The following is a 25,465-nucleotide window of genomic DNA, read 5'->3' on the forward strand; positions in this document are numbered from 1 at the left end:
AAAGTAATTAGTAGAAGTTCTTCATAATATCTGCAGATGCCATCAGTTAATAAAATTTAGTTTCTGCCAGATGGAAAACATATGGGGGAACTCTGAAAAAGTACAGGAGATGTGTCAACAAGGAATGAATGGTTTGAACTTGACAGCCTTTTTGGAACATTGTAATTGGAAGAGCAGCCTCTTGGTCTCTTGGTTTTGAACAAGATTGTATTTATTTAAAATGATTTGCTGACCACACCCTCCAAGGTTTAGGGTGGTTTACAATAAAACGAGCATAAATATGATTAGTAATATACAGGTCACATATAAAGTAAAATTAAAAATGAACATGGACAATAAATTAAAATGACAAATTATTCAATAAACAAACATGAATAGGGAGAGAGGTGCTACAGATATGTTAATATGACAGACCATATAAGCAGACAACAAAGTCATATGGGGGAAAAGTTATAAAAGATTTTTGAAAGCCTCTTTGAATAGATGGTGCTTTAGGGCTTTCTTAAAGCCTTGTTTGTCATTTAGCATCTTGATGGAATTGGGTAGAGAATTCCATAAGATGGGGCCAACGAAAGAAAAGGCCCGCTCTCTTCTTGTGTTGAGTCTTGTGGCTTTAGGTGAAGGGACATGCAGAAGAAGTTGGTATTGGGATTGGAGGGTTTGTGAGGGAGTGTAAAGATGAAGGGTGGCAGAAAGCCATGGACTGCAGTTGTTGTGAATGAGATTGTGTAGAATAGTTAGGATTTTGTACTGGATTCTCCAGGAAATTGGCAACCAATGTAAATTTAATAGAACAGGGGAGATGTGATCATGTAGTTTGATGCTGGATAAAAGGCGTGCAGTGGCATTTTGGGAAAGGTAAAGAGGTTTGCTTGAGGATAGCGGGAGGTCAAGATATAGAGAGTTGCAGTAGTTGAGACCAGTAAGGATCAGAGATTGCAATATGGTTTGAAAAGCTGAAGGCTCAAAGAGGTTTAACGTGTTTAAGAAGACACAGTTTATAAAAGGAAGATTTGACTACGGATTTGATGTGAAGTTGCATGTCAAACTTAGAATAGAGGAAAACGCCAAGGTGGCGGGCAGTAGAGGAAATCTTAATAGGTGTTTTGTTGATAGATATGGAACTAGGGATGTCAAAAAGAGGGCTACCAAATATCGTGATTTCAGTTTTAGAGAGGTTTAAGGAGAGTTTGTTATAGAGTAACCTTGTAGACATCACAGTGGAGGGCGGGGTTCCTGGAGTGTCAGTGGTGGCTTGAAGTTAAAGGGCAGGAGCCCTTGTTGACATCACAGTGCTGGGGAGCATCAGTGGTGGCCTGAAATTAAGGGGTAGGAAACCCTTGTTGACATCACAGTGGGAGGGGGGCAGGGTCCCGGGAGCGTCATCAGCAGCCCAAAATTAAGGGGCAGGAGCCCTTGTTGATGTCACAGTTGGGGGTGGGGTTCCGGGAACATCTGCAGCGGCCCAAAGTTAAAGGGCAGGACCCCTTGTTGATGTCACAATGGTGGGTGGGGTTCCGGGAGCATCAATTCTGAGGTTTTTATTTTCGGGATGTTAATGTGTTATTTTTGGGGCAAAGAATCTGAGTTTTCCTAGAAAAGGTTACACAGGAGAGGAGAAAATTCTTTCTGGCCAAGTGGCAAGAGATATGTGCTATAGGACAGTGGTTGGCAAACTGCAGCCCGTGGTCCAAATCTGACCCTTAAAAGGGTTTTAATCCTTATCACTTAGGGACAGTCCATTATTTGCTGCCCGCTGATGCTCCGACCTGCCTGCCTGACTTCATCATCAAAGGCCAGGTTATAGCCCTTGATAATGCTTGAGTAGGGAGATCAGAACATTGGCAGCGAGGAGAGACTACATTAGTTGACACTGGCCAGGATCCCACCCCCTGTCGGTGAGGAGAGCCCCTGTTCGGAGGTGGCGATGATCCCAGCTCTCGCCAGCGAGGAGTGATCCTCTGTGTCGGTGCTGGCAGGGATCCCACTCCCTGCCAGTGAGGAGAGATCCTGTCCATCAGCGATGGTGGGGTTCCCGCCAGTGAGAAGAGACAGCGATGCAGCAGCGCCTGCTGGAGCCCAGGCCAGCGGGGTAAAAAAAAAAACGAAAAGATGCCGCAGCTGCAATACCAAAAATGAAGAAAACAAAATATGCAGCAAGCACACGCTGGCAGGGCTGAAGGAGGAGAAGGGAAGATGCAACAGTGGTGCCCACTGGAGGAGAAAAAAAGAGATTGGGTGGTTGGCCACGGCTTCAGCCTAAGCCAGCAGGGCTGAAGAATGAGCAGAGGTACAATTGTGTGTTTGGGAGTGTGCTTGTGAAACAAAGATTGGTATCCTGCTTGTGTGTGTTCCTGTGAGAGAGAGAGATATTCATAGCTTGCTTGTGTGTGCCTGTGAGATCTCTCTCTCTCTCTGTATCTATATATATCTATATCTATATATGGAGCTTGCTTGTCTGTGCGCGCGCCTGTAAGAGAGAGATTGGGAGCCTGCTTGTGTGTGTGCGTGTGAGTAAAGAGAGGATTGACAGCCTGTTTGCATGCATGTGCCTGTAAAAAAAAAAAAAAAAGGGGGGGGAGAGAGAGAGATAGATTGGGAGCGTGTGTGCGCGCGCCTGTGAAAGAGATCTTTTTTGAGATGCGGCGACCAGAATTGGACACAGTATTCAAGGTGTGGTCTCACCATGGAGCGATATAGAGGCATTATGACATTTTCCGTTTTATTATCCATGCCATTCCTTATAATTCCTAACATTCTGTTTGCTTTTTTGACTGCTGCAGCACACTGAACCGACGATTTCAAAGTATTATCCACTATGATGCCTAGATCTTTTTCCTGGGTGGTAGTTCCTAATATGAAACCTAACATCGTGTAATTTAGTTTTATATTTGATGTTTTGTCAAATTTTTTTTTGGATCACGATCCCCAATAAAAGGATTAAAAAAAAAAAAAAAAAAAGTCCAAATAGGTACACGTTTGCACTCACTTTGACTTAACTACCATCGAGAGCATTCACAAGCAAAACAAGAACTCTGTAGACAGGTAGAAGGCACAAGGCGGCTTCCAGGACAAGACAACCAACAGACTTAATATCAAATAATGGAGAAATTACTTACCTGATAATTACGTTTTCCTTAGTGTAGACAGATGGACTCAGGACCAATGGGTATAGTGCTCTTCTGCTAGCAGATAAGAGACTGAGTCAGATTTCAAAGCTGACATCACTCTACATATATCTGTGCAGGAAGCTTAGCTCTTCAGTATTGTCCTCAAAAAGCCATTGTGGATATATGTTTGTTTACTAACTTAATTAACTTGGATAAACTCGAACAACTTGATTAACCTTGAACTGGTTCAACTGATTTTCAAACTGGAGACCGCCAGTGCACTCAGTTGATCAACGTCGACACCAGACAAGACAGTGGGTGTCTTGCGCTAGGGGTAGACCATGGCTTACCCGTATTACTTTAGTGTCAAGGTTGGTTATCAGAGGTTCTCGTTTCCTGGGGCAGCCATGGGCAGGATGCTGAGTCCATCTGTCTACACTAAGGAAAACGAAATTATCAGGTAAGTAATTTCTCCATTTCCTAGCATGTAGCCAGATGGACTCAGGACCAATGGGATACACAAAAGCTACTTCCACACAGGGTGGGAGGCTGCCCATGGCCCACTTAGTACTGCCCTTGTGAATGCCATGTCCTCCCTGGCCTGGACATCCAGGCGGTAAAACCTGGAGAAGGTGTGTATGGAGGACCACGTTGTCGCCCGACAGATCTTGGCAGGCGACTGCAGTTTAGTTTCTGTCCAGAAGACTGCCTGGGCCCTTGTAGAATTAAAAGTCTATCTTTACGGATCAGTTGGAGCCCTAATCTGTACAGGTGAGGGCTTTCCTGCCTCTATATAGGCTGCCTTGATGACTATTTTTTATTTATTTATTTATTTAACAGCTTTTAATATACCGGTGTTCGTGCAAGCACATCACGCCGGTTTACAATAAACTTGAGAAAGGAGGAAATTACAAAAAACAGGGAGTGGGGGAGTGGAGCAGGAGCGAAAAGAGGGGGGGGGAGAGGGGGGAGAGAGGTAAAGGAGGAAAGACAGCAGCTGAGAAAGGTACAAGGAACGTATCAGTATTTACAGGATAGGTTGCTTAAAGAGGTTAGAACAAGGTTGAATTTTTTACAGCGGTTAATGAGGAATAAATAGATTATATAATGATATATATTAAAGCTTAATTACAGCAGTTATGGTGGATTATATTGATAACTTATTAAACAATTAAACACATATACATAAAGTATTAGCTTATTTACAGCAGTTACAGCAGGTAATAACGGTGTCTTGATTTCGACATATAGGTTGTAAGTTTTAACTGGGTTACAGTGGAGCACGGTAGGAAGGTGGCGGGGGGGTGAGAGGTGGGCGGGGGTATAGGGAAAGGGTGAGGGAAGGGAGGGTGGGGGTATGGGTGGGTTGACGGGTGAGGCTCGGGTCGCCTGCAATGCCGCTTCCTCTTGCTTCTTTCCACTGTGAAGAACAAACAGGTGATCTGTTTTGCGCACAGGTTCCGATCTTTCCAGATATTGGACTAGGAGTCTGCCGACATTCAGATGGCGAAAAAGGCGTTGAGTCCTTATGCTCATCTGGTGATGGTAGCGAGATGGTTTGATTCATGTGAAACTGGGAAACCGCCGGAGGTGGAGTAGAGGAAAAACACCGATTACCTGCTGAGGTGTCCCCGGGGGTGAGGACTTGATCCCGGCCCAAGCGGGGGCCTTTGAATTTGCACACTGGAAGTGACATCAGCGAGGTGTGGCCAGCATGAGGCCCATAAAATCAGCCCCATAGCGGCTCGTTGAGTCCCGGGGCGCGCGGCTTAGTTTAAGAATAAAAAAAAGTCTGGAACTTAAAGAAATTCCTCCACCTCTGGTAAGTTAGAAATTAAAGTTATCTAGCCAATATTATTTCCTCGCTCTCTACCTCCTCTTGTGCAAGGGGATCCAACTTTAAAAGGTATATATATATATATATATATACTGAGATACATAGTGAAGCTCCTGTTTTTCCTAAGAGACTTTTATAAGGAAAAACTATGCCTCATAGTGTCAGGAAACGCAGGGCAAAAGAGAAGGCTAGCCCTGGAACCTCCCTTACCCCTGAGGTTTCAGGTCCTATGGCTCCCTTACCCCTATGAGGTTTCAGGTCCTATTGTAGGAGGAGGAACAGAATCGGGAGTGCAGTCGCTGAGGCAGGAAGCTTGGGATATAACTCAGGATCTGGTGCCCGACTCTGACATCACGCTTTCCCCGATTACGAGAGAAGAACCAGCAAACCCTGCTACACTTAGAAACCCGGAGGTGGAACTGGCCCTTCTGCATGCCAAAGTTGCTGGCAGTGTGGATCAGGCAGGGAATCCTAATCTGGGTGATGAAAGTGAAGACGTCAAAAGTATATCTCGACAAGTTTGCCAGCAGTCCAGCTAGGGGTGAACAAAGACTGGTTATTGGACATGACTCTTCGACTCCTGTTATTACAAGTTTAAAATATTCACTATAGAGGTCGGTTGAAATAACTTTGGAATCTTTATGGTTAGCAATAGAAGGTCTGGGGAATCTGATAGCAAATAAAATTCTTCCTATAAATGATGAGAGTAAAGATCATGAAGTGAGAATACAAGCAAGGGAGAACACTGTTAAAAGTGTTTTGCTACAGAATACAGAAATGAAATCTTCTGTTAATGCTAATAGGATATCTCAAGAATCCTTGATGAAAGATAAAGTTATTAAATAAATTGGAGAATATGGAAAATATGTTAAAGGCAAGAAACCTCAGATTTGTTAATTTTCCTAAACTTTCATACATGTTTAGAAATATATGATTGAGATCTTAAAAGTGCCCGAAGAAAATATTCCCCCGGTGGTGAGAATTTTTTTTATTTACCACAAAGAAAAAAGGATATAGAAGAGATAGAAGGTCTCAAAACTGAAAGAGTAATATCAGATTTAAATATAACAGATGTTAGTGATGTCAGATTCTAGTATAGCCGAGAAAAGTACTTTAATTGTTACGTTTGCTTTAGAGATGGATAGAGAATGGATATTCAAAATGTATTTTAAATATCATTTAAACAGTTTTTTTAACCTACAGGTGAGGATATTTCCTGATGTGTCTAGAATGACACAAAAAAAAGAGAAAATTTTTGCTATTGAGATCACAGGTCCTACGAGTAGGGGCCAGTTTTCTACTGAAGTTCCCTTGCAAATGTCAACTGAAGTATAAAGGGTCAACTTCTCTCTTTTTCTTACTATCACAATTAACCCAATTTCTTTCTGATAAGGATATAATACAGGTAGTTGAAAACGTCTAATGCCCAGAACCATCTAGGCCCCCAATTGGCTGTGACTATCTCTCATCGGGAAATATTCCTTCTTTCATTTATATGCGCCATGATTTTTCTTAAGGTGTTAACGTAAGAAAGGGTGATTTAAGTGTATTGGATCTTCTTTTAGTATAGAGGATCTCATTTTTGATGAAGTATGATAATGGTTAAAAAGTTTGATCTTAATGATGTAAACTCTTCTATTTTTCCTTTTTGTATTTTAGTTGAAACGTCAAATGTTCTAATATCATGAATATTATCTTGGTATGTAAAATTAAAAAGCATAATAAAAACAAAAAAAAGAACCTGGGAAACCACTTTCGGTAAGAAGGAGGGGACAGTGCGCAGTTGAATGGTTCCAGGCGTGAACCTAAGGAACAGTTCCCGACAGGACAGTGCCTGAAGTTCGGCGATGCGACTAGCTGAGCAGATTGCCATGCTGTTTTTAATGTTAGGAGGCGTAGTGACAGACTGCGTGTTCATCTGAAAGAAGATTCTCCTGAAAGAAGTCTAATACAATACTGAGATTCCATAGGGGCACCGGCCACTTTAGGGGTGGCCAGAGATGTTTAACTCCTTTCAGGAAGCAGGACACATCTGGATGAGTTGCTAGTCAGATGCCGTCCACTTCGGCTCTGAAGCAGGCCAAACGTGGCGACTTGAACTTTGAGGGAGTTGAGAGACAACCCCTTCATCCCGTCCTGTAGGAAACTCCAGGATTATGGGAATTCTGGCTGTCCGCAGGTAGCTCCTGCGGTCTTCACACCAGTCTTCAAATACTCTCCAGACCCGTATGTACAATAGGGATGTGGAAAACTTGCGTGCTCGGAGCAAGGTGTCAATGACAGACTGAGTAACCATGCTTCTGCAGGCTAGCCCTCTCAAGGGTCATACCGTAAGAGAGAATCAAGATGGATCTTCGTGGAAAATCAGGCCCTGGTGGAGAAGGTCCTTGTGTGGAGGTAGGCACAGAGGGTAGCCCACAAGTAGTCTTCGCATGTCTGCGTACCATGGTTGTCTTGGTCAGTCCGGGGCGACTAGCAGAACTAGTCCCCTGTGATGCTCTATCTTGCAGATGACTCTGCCCAGTAGTGGCCATGGAGGGAAGGCGTACAGTAGGTCTTCCTCTGGTCAGTTCTGGACGAGAGTGTCTATTCCCTGAGATTGTGGTTCTCGTTGGCTGCTGAAGAACCTGGGAACCTGGGCATTGAGACGGGTTGCCAATAGATCCATGGCTGGGAGGCCCCAGCGATTTACTATCAGCTGGAAGACTGTGGTCAACAGTGTCCATTCCCCCGGGTCTAGTCTCTCTCTGCTGAGGTAGTCTGCTGAGACGTTGTATTTTCCTGCGATGTAGGCAGCCGAAATACCATGCAGGTTTATCTCCGCCTATGCCATTATTTCCAGAGACACTTGCTGGCTCTTGGTTCTTCCCTGGCGGTTGATGTAAGCGACTGTTATCGCGTGGTCCGACATTACCCTGACTGACTCGCCCCGGAGCCTGTGGGCGAATTGCAGGCACGCTAGTCTGACTGCCCGAGTTTCTAGGTGGTTTATGTTCCATTCCGCCTCTTTCTTGTTCCATTGTCCCTGGGCCGACAGCTCCTGACAGTGTGCTCCCCACCCTCGCATCCATGGTGAGCAAGATCCAGTTCGGTGGGGATAGGCTTACTCCTCTGCTTAGGTGGTCTTCCTGTATCCACCATTGGAGCTGATCCCGAACCTCTGCTGGTAGTTGGAGGTGAATTGAGTAGTTCTGGGACAGTGGGTTCCATCGTGACAGTAGGGAGTGCTAAAGCGGTCGCATATGGGCCCTTGCCCACGGAATGACTTCCAGGGTTGATGCCATGAGGCAGAGGACTTGAAGGTAGTCCCATACCGTGGAACGTGCATTGGACATCAGTCTTCACAAGTTTTCCATCAGTTTCCTTCTCCTTGAAGGAGGGAGGAAGACCTTGTTCTGTTTGGTGTCGAAACGGGCTCCCAGGTACTCTAGAGACTGAGATGGCTGGAGACAGCTCTTGCCCATGTTCATGACCCACACGAGCTCCCTGAAGTAGGCTCTTTGCTTTGTAGGTTCCCTGATCATCTAGATTGGCTGATCAGGGAACATTGAGGAAAGAAGGGATCCTGATACATCCTTATCATCTAGATAAGGATGTATCAGGATCCCTTCTTTCCTCAATGTTGCCGCCACGACCACCATAATTTTGTTGAAGGTCCTGGGAACGGTTGCTAGGCCGAAGAGTAGCGTCCAAAACTGGTAATGACAATCCAGTATTGCGAAGCGCTGGTGGTCCTGATGGATTGGTATATGGAGGTAGGCTTCGGAAAGGTCCAGGAAGGACTCCAGGTTGTAGGGCCCTTATAACGGAGCGCAGCGTTTCCATGCGGAAGTGTGGTACCCTCAGATAACGGTTGACAATCTTGAGATCCAAGATGGGTCGGAATGATCCTTCCCTTCTTGGAGACAATAAAATAGATGGAATAGTGTCCAGTATTTTGTTGGGACGTGGGCACCTGGGTTATTGCCTTCAAGCTGAGAAATCTTGTTAGTGTGGTTTCTACTGCCAGTCTCTTGGAGTGGGAGTGGCAGGGTGATGTCATGAATTTGTCCGAAGGAGTGCTGCGGAATTCCAGAAAGTACCCTTCTCGAATTATGTTTAGGACCCATTTGTCCAATGTTATGTCGACCCATCTTTGGTAGAAGAGGGCAAGTCGACCACCTATGTCTTCTTCCTGTGGATGGGTCTGCTTCTTCTCATTGTGGAGTATGGCTAGGACCTGCCCCGAGCCTGCTCCCCTTTTGGTGTGTCTGTTCCGAAAGGACTGGGGCCTTCCGGATGGACTAGGTGCCTAGAACTGCGTATTCTTGTAGGTTCTGAAGCGTTGTGATCCTCTGCCCTTGATTCTTCTGGGGGACGCACACTGAGATCTTCTATTCCTATCTTCCGGTAGTTGGGGTACTGGAGATTCTCCCCATTTGTTGGCTAACTTCTCCAATTCGCTGCCGAACAAGAGAGATCCTCTATAGGGCATTCTCGTAAGGTTCGCTTTTGATGTCTCATCCGCTGACCAATTCCATAGCCATAGTTGTCTTCTGGCTGCCACTCCCGAGGCCATGCCCCTGGCTGAGATGCGCACTAGATCTGAGGTTGCGTCCGTGAGGAAGGACGCCGCAGGTTCCAGCGTTTCTCCAGATGCATTTGTGTCTCTGGAGAGGAGTAAGCAGGAGCGTGCTATCAGTGTGCAGCAGGAAGCAATTTGCAGGGTCATTGCTGTTGCGTCTAAGGCCTGCTTAAGGATGGACTCTAATCGTCTGTCCTGCGTGTCCTTCAGTGCCACTCCTCCCTCAATGGGAATCGTTGTTTGCTTGGAGACTGCACAGACCATGGCGTCAACTTTAGGGAAACACAGGCATTCCTTGGCCGCGAGTTCCAGAGGATATAGGGCTTCCAGGGCTCACCCCCCCTTTGAAGCTGGCCTCCGGGGTATTCCATTCCAGGTCGATGAGTTCCTAGATGGCTTCCATCATGGGAAAATAGCATGAGGCTTTATGGAAGGACACCAAGACGGGGTTCTTTGGTTCCACCATAGGGTCAGTGCCCGGGATGTCCAGTGTCTTCAGAGTCTGGGAAACAAGGGCTGGTAATTCGTCCTTGTGGAAGAAGCGAAGTATGGTTCCATCCCTGGAGGGATTTCTCCTTCTTCCAAAGAGTCGCTCTCAGATGAGTCTGGATCTGAAGTAGGGAGGCTCTTGGTTAGGCGAGGCATATCTCAAGAGGTTCGAGTAGCACTGGGAGGGTCCTGAGCTTCTAGGCAGTGTTGAGCCTGGTGCACAGCCGGGACTGGTTGTGCCTGAACGAAGCTTTGCAGCCCTTTAAACAATTCCACCCAGGAGAAGGTCCCTGGGTCCATGTTGATCCCCGGGGTGGTTAGAGTAGGTGCCCCCGAGGTGCCCTCCTTTGGCGGCGCTGAGCCGGAGATTCATAGGTCCGGGGTACAATCATCAGTGGTTCCGGACCCCACTCCGGACTGTAGGGGGCCAGGTTTTGGTTCCCCTTGAGCTTCTTCGCATTGCTGGCACAGGAGGGGCTCCAATTCTGATTGAGCGGCTCTTGTGCAACAGACTGTGCAAAGGGAGGGTCCCTTGGCCTTCTTGGTCATTGGTGCCATGTTTGTGCGCATGGAAAACCTCAAGGTGGCTGCGCGTGTAGTTATGCGCGCCGGGTGCATCTCGTGTGCATGGGTTGCGCTTTGTTCTGCACGTGACTGTTGTGCGCACAGCTATGCGTATGGCAAAGTTGGATGCGCTCAAGTTATGCGCATCGGCCGAAAGACCTGCCCCGTGTGTACCGCCAGACGGAGGGAATATGGCGCCGACGATCCTGTTTACAAAATGCCGCCCCCCCCCCCAAGGGTCTCCACGTGTGTGTGCCCTTTAAACCTCGCTGGAAGAAACGTTCAGTAAGGCTGTTCGAGCTCTGGAGACCGGAGACTTAGATTTAAAGGTTTCTATCTTACCTGGTCTCGGTGCTTACTGATCGTGTGCCGGGTGGTCTCCAGCTGCAGGGGGGAAAGGGAAATACCTTCACTGCCGCGCTCAATTCTGCACCTGCTGCCTTTCAGCCACCCGAAGGGGCTAAGTCCACGCCGGGAACTGGCTGCCGGACCAAGGCTTACCTCAGAGGGATCTCGGAAATCACTTCAGGAACTCTCGACTGGGGTAGGGATCCTTAGGTATCACCGCAGGAGAAGCGGGGCTCGATCTTAAGGTAAATTTTCTTCTTCTTTGTTTTAAATTGTTACACTATTCTAGTGTGTGGGATAGTGTCCACATCTGCTGGGAGACGGAGAAATATTGAAGAGCTAAGCTTCCTGCATGGGTATATGTAGTGTGACATCAGCTTTGAAATATGACTCAGTCTCCAATCTGCTAGCAGAAGAGCACTATATACCCATTGGTCCTGAGTCTATCTGACTACACGCTAGGAAATAAAAGTTTTAAAGCAGAAAGTGCTACACAGAGTGAAGAGAAATATTTAGGGACTTTCATTTTATAAAAGATTCCATACAATTTTATAACATTTTATAAAAATTCCAAGTTTGTATGTTTAAAAATAAATTCCAGGAGAAATATCTTCATGCCTCTTTCTAAGGAAAATATGACGTACAAAAGAAATCTCTACACCCCCCTTTCATGATAAAAGCTCCAAATAAAGATGATGAAATGACACAGATGTTCATTTGGTTCCCTGCAGGTCTCAAAATCAGAGCAAATTAGACTTCTTTGGCAGAATCTATGAAACTAGCAGAATATCATCTTCATACTACTAAAAAGATTGTAGAAAAATATGAAAGCATATCTGCAAATATCAATAAAGGACAGGGTCTTAGAGAAGTTGCTTCAAGATTTTTTGTGATTGAGGCTTTGTTGCATGCGAGGTGAGGATTACTCCACTTTTTTGATTCACTGAGAGCCATGGTGGATTTACACTCTCCATTCTTTGGCCCTGGGTGGCCTCAATCGTGAAATTGAGTGGTCCTCATACTTCTAAGACCCCCTTGTGAATTGTATGTGTGGCGTGCAAGGTTTGTCTCCCTGTCACTCTGCTTGGCCTTACAAAAGGTGATAATCCTTTTAGGATAATATACACAATTGCTGTTTTTTTACTTTTATCTTAATACAAGTATTAGGATAGCTGAGTAGAGAAGAACTCTAGTTTAAAGGCCATTGCGAGCTCCTTCACACATGGTTCCCTCAAGTTTTCTCTCCCCAGGTTCAGATAGCTCACACCTATCACGTGATTTTTTGGCATGGTTATATATTTCTAGGAACCCTACATGTATGCGTTTATAGAAAGGTTGCCCCGTTTGCAGCTCAGAACATACATGAACATACATATCTCCCACACAATATCTCTGCATACTCTTTAGATTACTTCCTGTTTGCTTGTCATTTAAACTATTGTAAAGCTTGTTGCTATGTTATGTTACAATGTGAACCGAGGTGATGTTTCTAACGTGCCCCGGTATATAAAAATTCTTTAAATAAAATAAATAAATAAATGAAATATTGCTTCTCCGGGTATGCATTTTTGGTCATTATGTTCTGGGTGGCAATTTGTTAGCAGCTTTGATTTGATCTATCACTTTAAAATTATTCTTTTATTTTTAGAGGATGTTGTCTCTTCTGATACAGTGTCGGGGGACCAAACTGTCTCTATCTCCTGATTTGAAGTTTCTACTAAAATTTATGACAGACTAAGAACATTTATGCCTGCACTTGGGTGTATTTTTGAAAGGTCGATACCCCCTGTTCTCTGGGATTTTCACAAGTGTTGCCACAGTCTCAACTTTTTGTTTGGCGGAATACAAAGACTAGCATGGAAGAAGTTTCTTTGGTAAACTGGAGCAAGGTTTTAAATAACGAAAACTGCCCATTCACAAAGCTGACAGAAAATTATAAGCGTCTGACAGCTGGCGATAAAATGTCAGAAATTTTCTGATTGTGTGGTATGATTTATAAAGTGCTAAAAGTAGGTGCATCCCCCAAAAATTATAATAACTAAAGTGCTACCTGCTTACCTGTCTTCCACTCCTGTAGCTCCAAGCAATACAAAATCTCTCTCGATAAACCTGAAAACATCGTTGACTTTCTCTTCTCGCTGCTGTAAGGCGGTCCTGGCTTTATGCAGGCGCTCATCTATTTCCTGATACTCCTTGGAGGAGAAGAGTCGGTAGGCTATGCACAAAGTTCTCAGCCCTTTCTATGAAAAGCAAACAAAAGTCTACTGATATGGTAACAGAAAAGTCAATATTCAAGGCAGTCCATTTAAGTAAATTAGCCAGATAAGACTCATCCGGTTAACTTACATGGGATATTCAGCAGCAAGGCTATGCTGCTGACTATCCCCATATTTGGCACTACTTAGATTTGTTCTATGGCAGGTCTAACTTATCTGATTAACTTAACCACATAAGTATGAATATCTCTACTTATCTGATTAAAGCATTGCTCACATACACATATGTGGGTCACATGCAAGCAATACAGATTTTAAAAAGCTGCAAAATACGCACATATGTACCAGTGCGAGCGTGAGGAATAAGGGTGTGGAAGAGGGGCATGACATGAGCATAGTATGGGCACTCCAGGGCAGGGCCAAAATTTATGCCATAACTCTGAATTTTAAAAACAAAAACTGCAGCGCATGTACACAAGATATCCATGTAACTTTTCTGCTGCTCCTGATGAGGAGAAAGCCTGTAGATCTTGAGTTTTACGGCTTAGAGGCAGGGTAAGGGGTTCAGGTCAACTGGAGGGTGTGCAGGATTAAGAACCAGAGGGGTCTGAAAGACCTCGCTATTAATTGGACAAACTGGTGGATTAAGTGGAAAACTGTCAATGTGCCTTGCATGAGCATGCTTTAAAATCTGCTGACATACATGCGTAAAAACTGACATGGTCCTTCTGAAGACATACGGGCACTAGCCTTGCTTGAGTAACCTCTTAAAATTAGGAGCATACTTGCATTTTAAAACATATGTGTGTAAATGTGCACACGATTAAAAATTCCAGCACATCATCGCTTACACCCCGATGTGTGTGTGTATGGGCGCACGTGCGCTCATTCTAAAATTACCATGTACATTAACTGGATAAATAGCGTTGTCCCAATCCATTCGTTGCCCGCCCAAAACATGTCCGGCTATCTACTTAACTGGATAAGTGACTTATCTGGCTAGGTCATGGCCAATGAACATAGGAAAATTGGTTCTTACCTGCTAATTTTTGTTCCTGTAATACCACAGATCAGTCCAGACCAGTGGGTTGAGCATTCCTACCAGCAGATGGAGTCAGAGAAAAAAAACTTTGGGCACTGCTACATAACCTGCAGTCCCTCAGTATTGGCCTGTACCCAAGCCCAAACAATTAACCTTACTAAAGGGCGAAGGGGGTTTGAACCCAAAACGCAACAGCCAACTCCTCGCCCGTAACAGATAAAACACAAAACCACTAGACCACCTCGGAACCTGCTCCTTCAAGAGCATTTGCAAAAGAACAAAATTGTTTCTTCAGGAAAATAACACCTCTCAAGGTAGTCTTTCGGAATCTGAAAAGGGGATGGGCCTCTGGACTGATCTGTGGTATTACAGGAACGAAAATTAGCAGGTAAGAACCAATTTTCCTTTCCTGAACATACCCCGATCAGTACAGACAAGTGGGATGTACCAAAGCCACTCTGCACTGGGCGGGAACCCGAAAGACCCGCACATTGAACACCCTCACTGATGGACGATTCATCGTGCGCCTTAACATTCAAACGATAATGCTTGGGTGAAAGTGTGAAAGGAGGACCAAACCACCGCTCTGCAGATCTCCTGAGGCGACAGAAGCTGACACAGCCCAGGAGGTAGCCTGGGCCCTAGTGGAATGAGCTCTCAGACCCACAGGCACCTGACGCCCTCGGGCAACATAGGCCAAAGAGATAGCCTCTTTAATCCAGTGTGAAATCGTTGCCTTGGAGGTCCTGTCACCCTTCTTAGGACCCCCAAATAAGACAAACAGACGGTGCGACCGCCGGAAGTCATTGGCAACCTCCAAATAGCGCAAAAGAGCACGACGCACATCCAAAAGATGAAGCTCCCTCTACTGAGGGGAATCCCTGGACCACTGAGGAAATCCTGGCAGATCCACCGCCTGATTGACATGAAAGGCAGACATCACTTTGGGAACGAAAGAAGGAACTGTGCTCAGTGAAACTCTATCATCGTAAATCCTAAGAAAGGGATCCCGACACAACAAAGCCTGTAACCCTGAAATGCGTCGCGCAGAACAAATGGTCTTCAAGGTCAAATCCTTAATGGGAGCCCTGCGTAAAGGCTCAAAGGGGGCTCCGCAAAACACCCGAAGCACCAGGTTCAAACTCCAATCCGGACATAACGGATGTACGGGAGGACATAAATGCTTTACTCCCTTGAGGAACCGCAAAATATCTGGGTGTACTGCCAGCGACAGACTGTGAATCCTGCCCCTTAAGGCACCTAAAGCCTCCACTTGAACCTGAAGTGAGTTGAAAGCCAAACCTTTGGCCAACCCCTGTTGAAGGAAATCCAACACCTGGGGAATCTCCGTTGACAAAGAATCCAAGGAGCACTTGTGGCACCATGCCTCAAACAACTTCCAGACCCTAACATAGGTCATAGAAGTAGACGGTCGATGCGCCTGAAGAAGAGGAATGGAAATGACCTGCTCTGAATATCCCCTCAATTACAATCACCGCCTCTCAAAAGCCAAGCCACGAGAGCGAAGTGATCCTCCTGATCTGAAAATATGGGCCCCTGACGGAGTAGATGCGGGAGATGAGCCAGCTACAGAGGACCTTCCAGCGCTAATCACACCATGTCTGCGAATCGTGGATGACGCGGCAACTCCAGAGCCACCAACACTACACTGCCTGGATGTTGCTCTATGCGTCGGAGAAGCCAACCGATGAGAGGCCGGGGGGGGGGGGGGGGGGGGAGAGGGGGAAGGCACAAAGAAGAATGCCCGTGGGCCACGAACACACTAGGGCGTCTAAGCTTACCATGCCTATTTCTCAACGACGACTGAAAAAGTGTTCTGTCTTCGCATTGGCCCGAGTTGCCATCAGATCCAACTGAGGCACGCCCCACCTGGCGCATATGAGATTCCAGGCTTCGGGAGCTAACTCCCACTCCCCCGGATCAAGCCTGCTGAGGAAGTCCACCTGAACATTTTCCACTCCTGCGACATGGCGATTCCTTTGAGATGGCATTCCACCCAAGCGAACAGCCTCGCTTCCAGCGCCACTGCGAGACTCCGTGTCCTGCCTTGCCAGTTGATGTAAGCTACTGTCGTCGCGTTGTCTGAGAACACTCGAACCATTGTGTTCTCAACCAGAGGCAGAAATGCTTGCAGGGCCAGTTGGAAAGCCCTCTTTCGAGGCAGTTGATGGACCAGGATTTTTCCGTTGGGGACCAAAGACCTTGAGTGGATTTGTAGAGGCAAACTGCTCCCCAGCCGGGCAGACTGGCATCTGTGGAGATAACCACCCAATTCGGGGGGGGGGGGGGGGGGCCCAAATCCACTCACTGTACCAGGTTGCTGTGTGAAAGCCACCATGATAGACTGACTCTGGAAGTAGAGGCAATGGTACATGGAATTGTTCCGACACCGAGCTCCATCTAGATAACAGCGCACACTACAACGGCTGCAAATTCAAGGTGGAGGCCATGGATCCCAGAACTGTAAGTGATGCCAAACCGTTAGAGTCTTCCTCTGAAGAAGGGCCTTGACCTGATCTTGCAACTTCGTTACACGGTCCTATGCCAGAGAAACCTTGCCTTGAAAGGTGTTGAAGAGCGCTCTCAAGTAGACCAGCGACTACGTGGGCTCCAAGTGACTTTTCTGGACATTTATAACCCAGCCGAGCAACCACAAGGTGAGCATCACCCTCTGGACCAATCTTACGCAGCCCTCCTGTGACTTCGCTCGAATTAGCCAGTCGTCCAGATACAGATGAACAAGGACTCCTTCCTTGTGCAGGAACGCCGCCACGACCACCATGACCTTGGTGAAAGTATGTGGGGGTCGTCGCCAGGCCGAAAGGAAGAGCTTGAAACTGGAAATGTTGGCCCATCACTTTGAATCGGAGAAACCGTTGGTGAGCCTGGTGAATCAGGATATGGAGATACGCCTCGGTGAGGTCTAATGATGTGAGAAACTCCCCTTTGCATACCGCAGCCACCATAGTCCTCAAGGTCTCCATGCGAAAATGGGGGACTCGCAGACACCGGTTCACCTTCTGCAAAATCCAGAATGGGACGAAAGGTGACCTCTTTCTTGGGAAACACAAAGTACACTGAATACCGTCCCTTGCCCTGCTCCGCAAGGGGAACTGGAACAATGGCCCGGAGATCGAGCAGCCGTTGTAGGGTCCCCTGTACTGCTTTACGCTTAGCCCGCGAAGCAATGTGAGACTCCACAAAGGCCTCCCTCACCGGGCGCGAAAACTCGAGAGTGTAACTGTCCCGGACCACTTCCAAGACCCATTGGTCCAAGGTAATCTTTTCCTGCTCTGCGTAGAAGCTAGACAATCTGCCTCCGACAGCTTCTATGACGGAATAGGTGCCCCTGGCTTCAATGGGAGGGTTTTCCACGTCCAGCACCCTAGCCCGTGGACTCTCTTACCTGGGCACCATCCTCCAGGAAAGGACTGCTGACGCCCCGAGCCCGGCCTGGGCCCCGAAGGAGCTGAAGACCTACCAGGGCGAAATCTGCTAGAATCCCGAAAACAAGCTCGAGGGAGAAAAACCTTCCCAGAAGGTTTCCTATCCTCCAGCAGTTGGTTGCCTTTGGACTCCCCCAGCAATTTCACCAACTGGTCCAAATCCTCCCCGAAGAGAAGCTTGCCCTTAAAGGGGAGGTTACAGAGTTGAGACTTGGAAGACAAATCTGCTGACCAATTACACAACCAGAGGAGTCTACGAGCTGTAACAGCAGACACCATACTACGCGCCGAGGTCCGTACCAAGTCATACAACGCGTCTGCGACATAGGCAACTCCTGCCTCCAATCGTGCAGCTTGCAAGGGCCCCCCCATCGGCACTCAGAGCTGCAGAGCCTCCTGGACCCAGCAAAGACAGGCTCTCTGCATGAGGCTGGCACAAATCGCTGCCCTGAGATTCAGTGCTGAGACCTCGAAGACTCGCTTAAGGTGTATCTCCAGCTTGCGGTCCTGAATGTCCTTCAGCACATTGACCCCGGTCACAGGAATGGTGGTCTTCTTAGTCACGGCAGACACCGCTGCGTCCACCTTCGGTACCTTTAGAAGATCCAATACTTCCTGTGACAGGAGGTAAAGTTTCACCATGGCTCTACCCACTTTCAAACCAGCATCTGGCAAGTTCCACGCTGGGATCATCCCCTTCTGAGGGTGGGAGGTCATCTTGGTCCGGGTTGTCCTGGTTCCCATCACCCATATCCTGGGTGAGTCCCGGATCCTGATCTGCCCCGGGACCGAGGGATCCCCGAGAGGGACCAGCAACCTATCTTCAACTCGGGCCCCCTGTCAAGCCCCTGAAGGTTGATGGAGGTCCGGGGACACCGTGGATACCCGCTTTGGTGGAGGCTTCGCCAAAGCGCCCGGCTGTGCTGCTCTCCTCAGGATCGCCCGTTTCCTAGCCAGGAACACCTGGTGCAGCAGCAGCACAAACTCAGGACAGAACTCCCCTGAATTGGTACCCCACCCCCAGCAGGAGGGTCCGGTAGCCCAGCGTCATCCCCAAAAGTGGGAATCTGGTCCACCAGGGATAGAATGGGAGGGGCATCTTCCTCCTGCGGCACTTGCCGCGAGCCACCCTCCCCCACAGAGGACCACGGCCCGGAGGAACTGAGCCCTTCTCTGCCTGACGCTCCCCCTGAGGAAGTTCCCTCCTGCCCTGTGGAACAGGCAGAACAAAGGGAACTAGCGTTTAGGGCCTGCCCTGATGTGTCACAAGCACAGCAGGTCCCCATCTTGGGTCAGGGTGCCATAAACTGGACCGAGCAGCCACATGGTTGTCAGAAAAAAGAAAAAAATCAAGCCGGGAAACCTTCGTGCAGCTGCAGGAGCGAAAATTAGCAAACTCCCTGCAGGCGCGAAAAACTGCTCTGAGGAGAGCTGCCAGCGCGAAGAAATGCGGCCTACTACGTGCACAAAGGCCTTCCCCCCCCTCCCCGCCAACCTGCCCGGAACCCTGGGCCGTCGTGAGGACCTGCGGGGTCGAGCTCCCCACTCCGATTGGCCTGCTGGCGAAACGGCATGGCCCGTCCCCAAAGCAACTCCGCCTACCTTGAAAGGGCTTCAGTATCTTTCTTTTTTTTAAAGAAACTTTACACAGGAACTCCTGGGGCCTGAAGAAAGGAGTGAGAGGAGCCTCCTCAGTGGTCAAGGAAACCAGGAGCCCCTGGTTATCGAGACACTGGACTGTTGCAGGCGAGACTCAGGCAGGGGTGTCCAACCCTCCCGGACGCCCGGCTTCAACTGAGGAATGGCCCACAAAGGTGCTTAACACCTCAGGAAGCTGCACCGCTAACTACTAACTAGCCTAACCTAGGGAAAAAAAAACCAAAACTTTCCCTAATACTTTCTTTTTGTTTTGTGTTTTTTAACAAACTAACAGACTGCAGGTTTGCATCTGTACCATCTGCTGGAGTCAGAGAAATACTGAGGGACTGCAGATGGCACTCTCGGTTAAGTAACAGTGCCCAAAGTTTTTGTTCTTGGACTCCATCTGCTGGTAGGAATGCATAACACACTGGTCTGGACTGATCTGGGTATGTTCAGGAAAGCCAGATATTTAGTGGCTGCCACTTAGCCGAATATGTCTGACTTATCTGGCTAAGTAGAATTTGAATATTGGACTCGGACCCTGGCACTGAGCCTTCATTTGAAATTGAAATAGCAGAAAAATCTTCAGGTAATCGAGGCACTCCCTCTCACCGTTCTTAATCTGGTCATTGCAGCAATGGTCTTGAGGCTGGGAGCTATGCAGCAGGGCTCCTTCTAGCACCCTGAATCATTGGCGAAACCTAGCCACCGGGTGTCGCCATTATTAATGACCTTGTCTCTTTCCCAGCCAACCCGGGGTGTTAAAGGCCTTATCTGAGAATCAAATCAGGAATTCTACGCATGGCAGTGCACAGCGCTTCCACTCAACCACTGGGCTGGCCCCATGACCATCTTATTCCCTGGTGAAAAATCAGACTTACCAATGCAAATTCTTCGATATGAACACGTATTTTGTCTATTTCTCCCCCTTTGCTATTAGGAATAATTGCAGATTCGGCTCCTTTGGTAAATAAGATCCTTTCTCCTAAGGGAAAAAAAAAATTAAAGTTAAATAAAGCACAAAACTTTGCAAGCTTAATGGTACACATTGTGACTGCTTACCTGATGGACTCTCCACGATCACGCTCATCATTCTACGATTTGGATCAAACTCCAAGATATGAAGTAATTTGTACCTTTAAAAAAATAAATACGATTCTCTCTTTTAAAGATATTGGATTAGATTAGCTTTCAGCTGTAGCCATGCCTTTCAAGGAAAAAATCCACCCTCAACATGCATTAAAATACATTAGCATAAAGATATACTATTCAGCAAAGTAATACAGCATAACAATTCAATTCATCACAGAATAAATACAGCAACAGCTATTTAAAGCAAAGCTCATAAAATATATCTATGACATATGTGAAGAATTAGAAAATGCAGACAGTACAATCATCTCGTACCTAAATCCCAACACCTCATACTCATCAAGAAGCCAATGCTGTGTACACATTAGCAAGTGGCTGTGCATGAAGTTTACTTCCAATCGGGCCGATACAGTAAAAACGCGGGAGAGCAGGCAAACGCCTGCTCTCCTGTGTGCGCCATACAGTATCTTAATTTATTTAAATTAGGCCCAGCGGTAAAAAGAGGCACTAGGGACACTAGTGCGCCCCTAGCGACTATTTTGACAGAAGCAGCGGCTGTCAGCGAGTTTGACAGCCAACGCTCAATTTTGCCGACATCGGTTCTCGAGCCCGCTGACAGCCACGGGCTCGGAAACCGGACACCAGCAAAATGGAGCGTCCGGTTTTCGACCCGACAGCTGTGGGCCCATTTTAAAATTTTTTTTTTTTTTTTAAATGTTTACTTTTTGAAACTTTCGGGATCTCTGACTTAATATCGCCATGATATTAAGTCGGAGGTGCACAGAAAAGCAGTTTTTACTGCTTTTCTGAGCACTTTCCCGGTGCCCGGAGAAATTAGCGCCTACCTTTGGGTAGGCGCTAATTTCTGAAAGCAAAATGTGCGGCTTGGCTGCACATTTTACTTACTGAATCGTGCGCGAATACCTAATAGGGCCATCAACATGCATTTGCATGTTGCAGGCGCTATTACGTTCGGGGGGTTGGACGCGCGTTTTGGACTCCCTAGCTTTACCCCTTATTCAGTAAGGGGTAATAGCACGTCCAAAACGCGCGTCCAACCCCCCCAAACGTAATAGCGCCTGCAACATGCAGTAAGGGGTAATAGCACGTCCAAAACGCGCGTCCAACCCCCCCGAACGTAATAGCGCCTGCAACATGCAGTAAGGGGTAATAGCACGTCCAAAACGCGCGTCCAACCCCCCCGAACGTAATAGCGCCTGCAACATGCAGTAAGGGGTAATAGCACGTCCAAAACGCGCGTCCAAATGCTAGCTAACAGTGCGCTCCATCGGAGCGCATTGTACTGTATCAGCCTGTATGTAAGGAGATTTGCATGCAAAAAATGCATGCACAGCAAGGTGTGGTACAAATTAGCCCTTGCACGAAATCCAATGCTAATGAAGGCATTAGCTACTACTGTCCTATGCAAGGAGGCATGTAAAAGCCCTGGATGCTCAATACAGGTTTATTTCATGCTGGAAATTTAACTCCTGGTCAGAGGTGGAGTAAAATTAGCTCACTCTCTCTCACCCAGGGGTTAACATTTCCAAACCATGACGTCTAATTTGGAAATTCTACTGTGTGCGCATGGAGCATCTTTTATGCGCACAAAACATGATTTATGCTCACGTGTCTGCAGCTAATGAAATCTGGCAACCTCGGACCAGCTCGCTGGTATTTTAAATCTAATTCTGCACACTTGGTCCTCGCAAATTGCCAAACTTTCCCATAATCCATCGAGGCTGCATCTCTGTGACCCACAGTACTAGCCACGCAAGCCCTGTGTGTTCTGCCGATATTAGGGTTCTCCTGGATGCAGCAGGAGTTGTTCGTGTGCTTGCTCAGTTGGTTCCCTTCCCTCTCATGCTTCTGACAGCCTGAGAGCAGCAGGAGTGGTTTCTTTTCCTAATTGTCCCTTACATGGGGGCAGTGCACTGATCATTGCCTGCTGAAAGCAAACATCAGGACAAAGGAATCAAGAGGCTCCCAAATTTAAAAGTGCACTCAACCTAGGCAAAAGCAGAGCCTATATTTTAACCCGCGTTTGTGAACTTTTCAAGCCAGCACACTTTTAAACTCTCGATGCTGAGCACACCATTAGCTCATTGCTCTGGGAGTTTAAAGGGTTTTGGTTTTTTTTAGCACATGCATTAAGAAAATGTGCGATGACATTCAGTGCAAAGTTCTAATGCATGACTTATTACATCGGTCCCAGAGTGGAGAAGGCCATGAGTCACTGCATAATAAGTTGAAAAAATAATCAATACCCACCTTAAATTTATATCACAACACACTGAGTATGATTAAAAAAATTACTTAGTGCAATTAAAATCACTCTAATTTTCTCAGATAAATCCAAGTAAGAGTTCCACATCCAGCCAGCAGGTGGGGGTCGAGCAGACTGCAGGAAGCATTAAACCAGAAGGGTTTTTTTCCCCTACTTTGGGACTGATGCAATAAAATTTGCGGAAAGCGGGCGCTGGCTTTTCAGCGCCCGCTTTCTTAGCGTACACATGCGGCGCCATGCAATAAACAAATTAGGGGGTTGCGGTTACCAGCGGTCTGCCGGTTATGAAAAGCGACGCCGAGCACATCGGCATTGGTCTTCAACGCGGCCGGCAGAGTTTTTTTTCCTTTTTTTTTTTTTTAATTTATATCTTTATTGATTTTTACAAATTAATACAGAAACCATAACATTCACAAAATAAATCACACCATTATACTTCCATAATACTCCCTTATTGTTTTTTTTTATCAATATTTGAAATATTTACCCATCAACAAACTTAACTGAGGCTTCTAGAATATGGGAGTTTACATAAACAAATTAAGATTATCTCTTCAACTAATTTCATTCACAGTTAGGCTCTGACTATATTACTACTATTCATTAGAAAGTGGGGATGATGTGACTATCCTCCTTTGCTCAATAAAATACTTTAATTGCTCGGGCAAGAAAAATATGAAAACATCCTGTTCTTTTTTAAGCATACATTTGCATGGAAATTTCAGGGTATAAGAATATCCCAAATTGATTACTTCCTGCCTGAATTGCAAAAACTCTTTTCTCTTTTGTTGTGTTGGATACGATAAATCCGGAAATATTTTCACCATATTATCACAAAAAGTGATAGGGTAGGCTGCAAAATATTTTTTCATTACCTTATTAAGGTCTAGGAAATTTTGAAAAGTAACTAACAATACCCCCCTATCTATTATTCTTTCTGAATTCTCCAAAAAATTTGATAGGTTACCTTGAAACGGCAACTCTAAAGTATTTGCTACAGGGTTCTTCTTTGGCAGGAAATAGCATGCATTTATTACAGGTATTTCTCCTGTTGGAAATAATAGAACTTCCTGAAGAAACTGTTGTAAAGTTTCCATGGGTGTTTGCCCAACCACCCTAGGAAAATTTAGTAATCTTAAATTTAATCGTTTAGAGTTGTTTTCATAGGTTTCCAAACGTCTATACATATATTCCCTGTCCTTCACAACTACAACATGAAACTCCTGGTTCTTTTTCTCTAAATCTTCTAGTTTTTGAATTCTTTCAGCAGACTTTTTTACTTCCTCCTTAATTGCTGTTATATCCTGAAGATTGTTCCCAGCCATGTTATCAATCTTTTTCTCCAACCCTTTCATATTGGCATTCATTTTAGTCATCAGATCCCACAACAGATCTAATGTAACCACCTGAGGGCGTGCTATGATCTCAATTGCTTCATTTCCGGCAGAATGGGTTATCCCCCCCAGTCTCATTCAAAGATGTCAATGATGTTAAACGGGCTGGCATATGATCTATAACCTCTAGATCCATGCCGCCCATAGCTGAGGGGTTCTCACCCACTTCAACCAAGTTTGCCCTGGTTCCATTGGGTGTTATCTGTTCTTTTATACTGCCGGTAGATGCTTCACTTTCCCTCTGTTTCGGTGGAAGTCTCAGATTAGGACTCAGTGATGCCTCGTCTAATGTCCCAGTATTTTCTCCCACAAATACTGAGTCTGCAGAGTCTTTGGCAACTGGAGTTTTCAGAGCTACATTAGACATATAGCGTACTATTTCCTGTTGTATAGGCGAGGGGAGGGGTGCCGGGGGATAAACCCTTACCCTCCCCTTGCGTTTTGGATGCATAGCAAATCAAAAGTCACTTACTTCAGGAGACGCTATGTGCTAAACAACTGCGATATCAGAGCCTCAGTGGCAGATGAGCCTGGCAGAAGTTGGTCGCCCTTCCGTCCCGCACCGGACGAAGCCGGACAAAGCCGCGCGCGCGGCTTTGGCCGTGCGCCGGCGGCTGCGGTGCGCCGTGAAGCGCCGATTTTGTAGGCGCTGTCCCCTCAGATGACGTCAAACGGGGCGGGAGTTCAAAGTTCTTTTCCTCACCAAATGGCTCCCTCCTCGCTCAGGCTCGACTGCAGCCTGGGCGTCTCAAAGCGCCGGTTTTGTAGGCGCTGTCCCCTCAGATGACGTCAAACGGGGCGGGAGTTCAAAGTTCTTTTCCTCACCAAGTGGCTCCCTCCTCGCTCAGGCTCGGCTGCAGCCTGGGCGTCTCAAAGCGCCGGTTTTGTAGGCGCTGTCCCCTCAGATGACGTCAAACGGGGCGGGAGTTCAAAGTTCTTTTCCTCACCAAGTGGCTCCCTCCTCGCTCAGGCTCGGCTGCCTTTTTTTTCTTTTTTAACTTAAAAAAAAAAGTACAGTAAAACAGTTTTTTCTGCTTTTCTGTACTTTTTTTTTTAGTGCGCTCAGCTATTAACGCCTGCTCCAGGCAGGCATTAATAAATGAGCGATAAATGTGCATTTGGAGTGAATGAGTAATAGCCTCATTCACATGCATTTGCATGTGATGAGCGCTAACTCATTCACTCCGCGTCAGATGTGCGTTAAATAGGCGCTAATCCCCCAATTGCATTAGGGGGTGGATTAGTGCCTATTTGACCCGCGTCCGACAGCAGGTTAAACAGTCGCTTGGCTGAGTGCACTGTATTGCATCGGCCCCTTTGCTAGTTGCCTTGTACTTTCCAGATCCAGCAGATCTCCAGCATCCTTAAGCCTGGAGTCAAATCTGAGGCAATACGACTAATTTCTGGAACATGC

General features: G+C 46.6%; 1 protein-coding gene across 4 annotated transcripts in view; it reads right to left on the minus strand.

Annotated features, from left to right (window-relative positions):
• Window positions 1–25,465, minus strand: part of ATP11B (ATPase phospholipid transporting 11B (putative)) — a 293,818-nt gene that overhangs the window by 104,354 nt on the left and 163,999 nt on the right. For all 4 annotated transcript variants that reach the window (XM_029616746.1, XM_029616747.1, XM_029616745.1 and 1 more), the window contains exons 16-18: window positions 20,341–20,414; window positions 20,160–20,263; window positions 12,971–13,152 (exon numbers count right to left, since the gene is read on the minus strand). In XM_029616746.1, the coding sequence (XP_029472606.1) occupies window positions 12,971–13,152; window positions 20,160–20,263; window positions 20,341–20,414 (360 nt within the window). The remainder of the gene's footprint in view (window positions 1–12,970; window positions 13,153–20,159; window positions 20,264–20,340; window positions 20,415–25,465) is intronic.

This window comes from Rhinatrema bivittatum, chromosome 9 (genome assembly GCF_901001135.1).
Source record: "Rhinatrema bivittatum chromosome 9, aRhiBiv1.1, whole genome shotgun sequence".
Lineage (NCBI taxonomy): Eukaryota > Metazoa > Chordata > Amphibia > Gymnophiona > Rhinatrematidae > Rhinatrema > Rhinatrema bivittatum.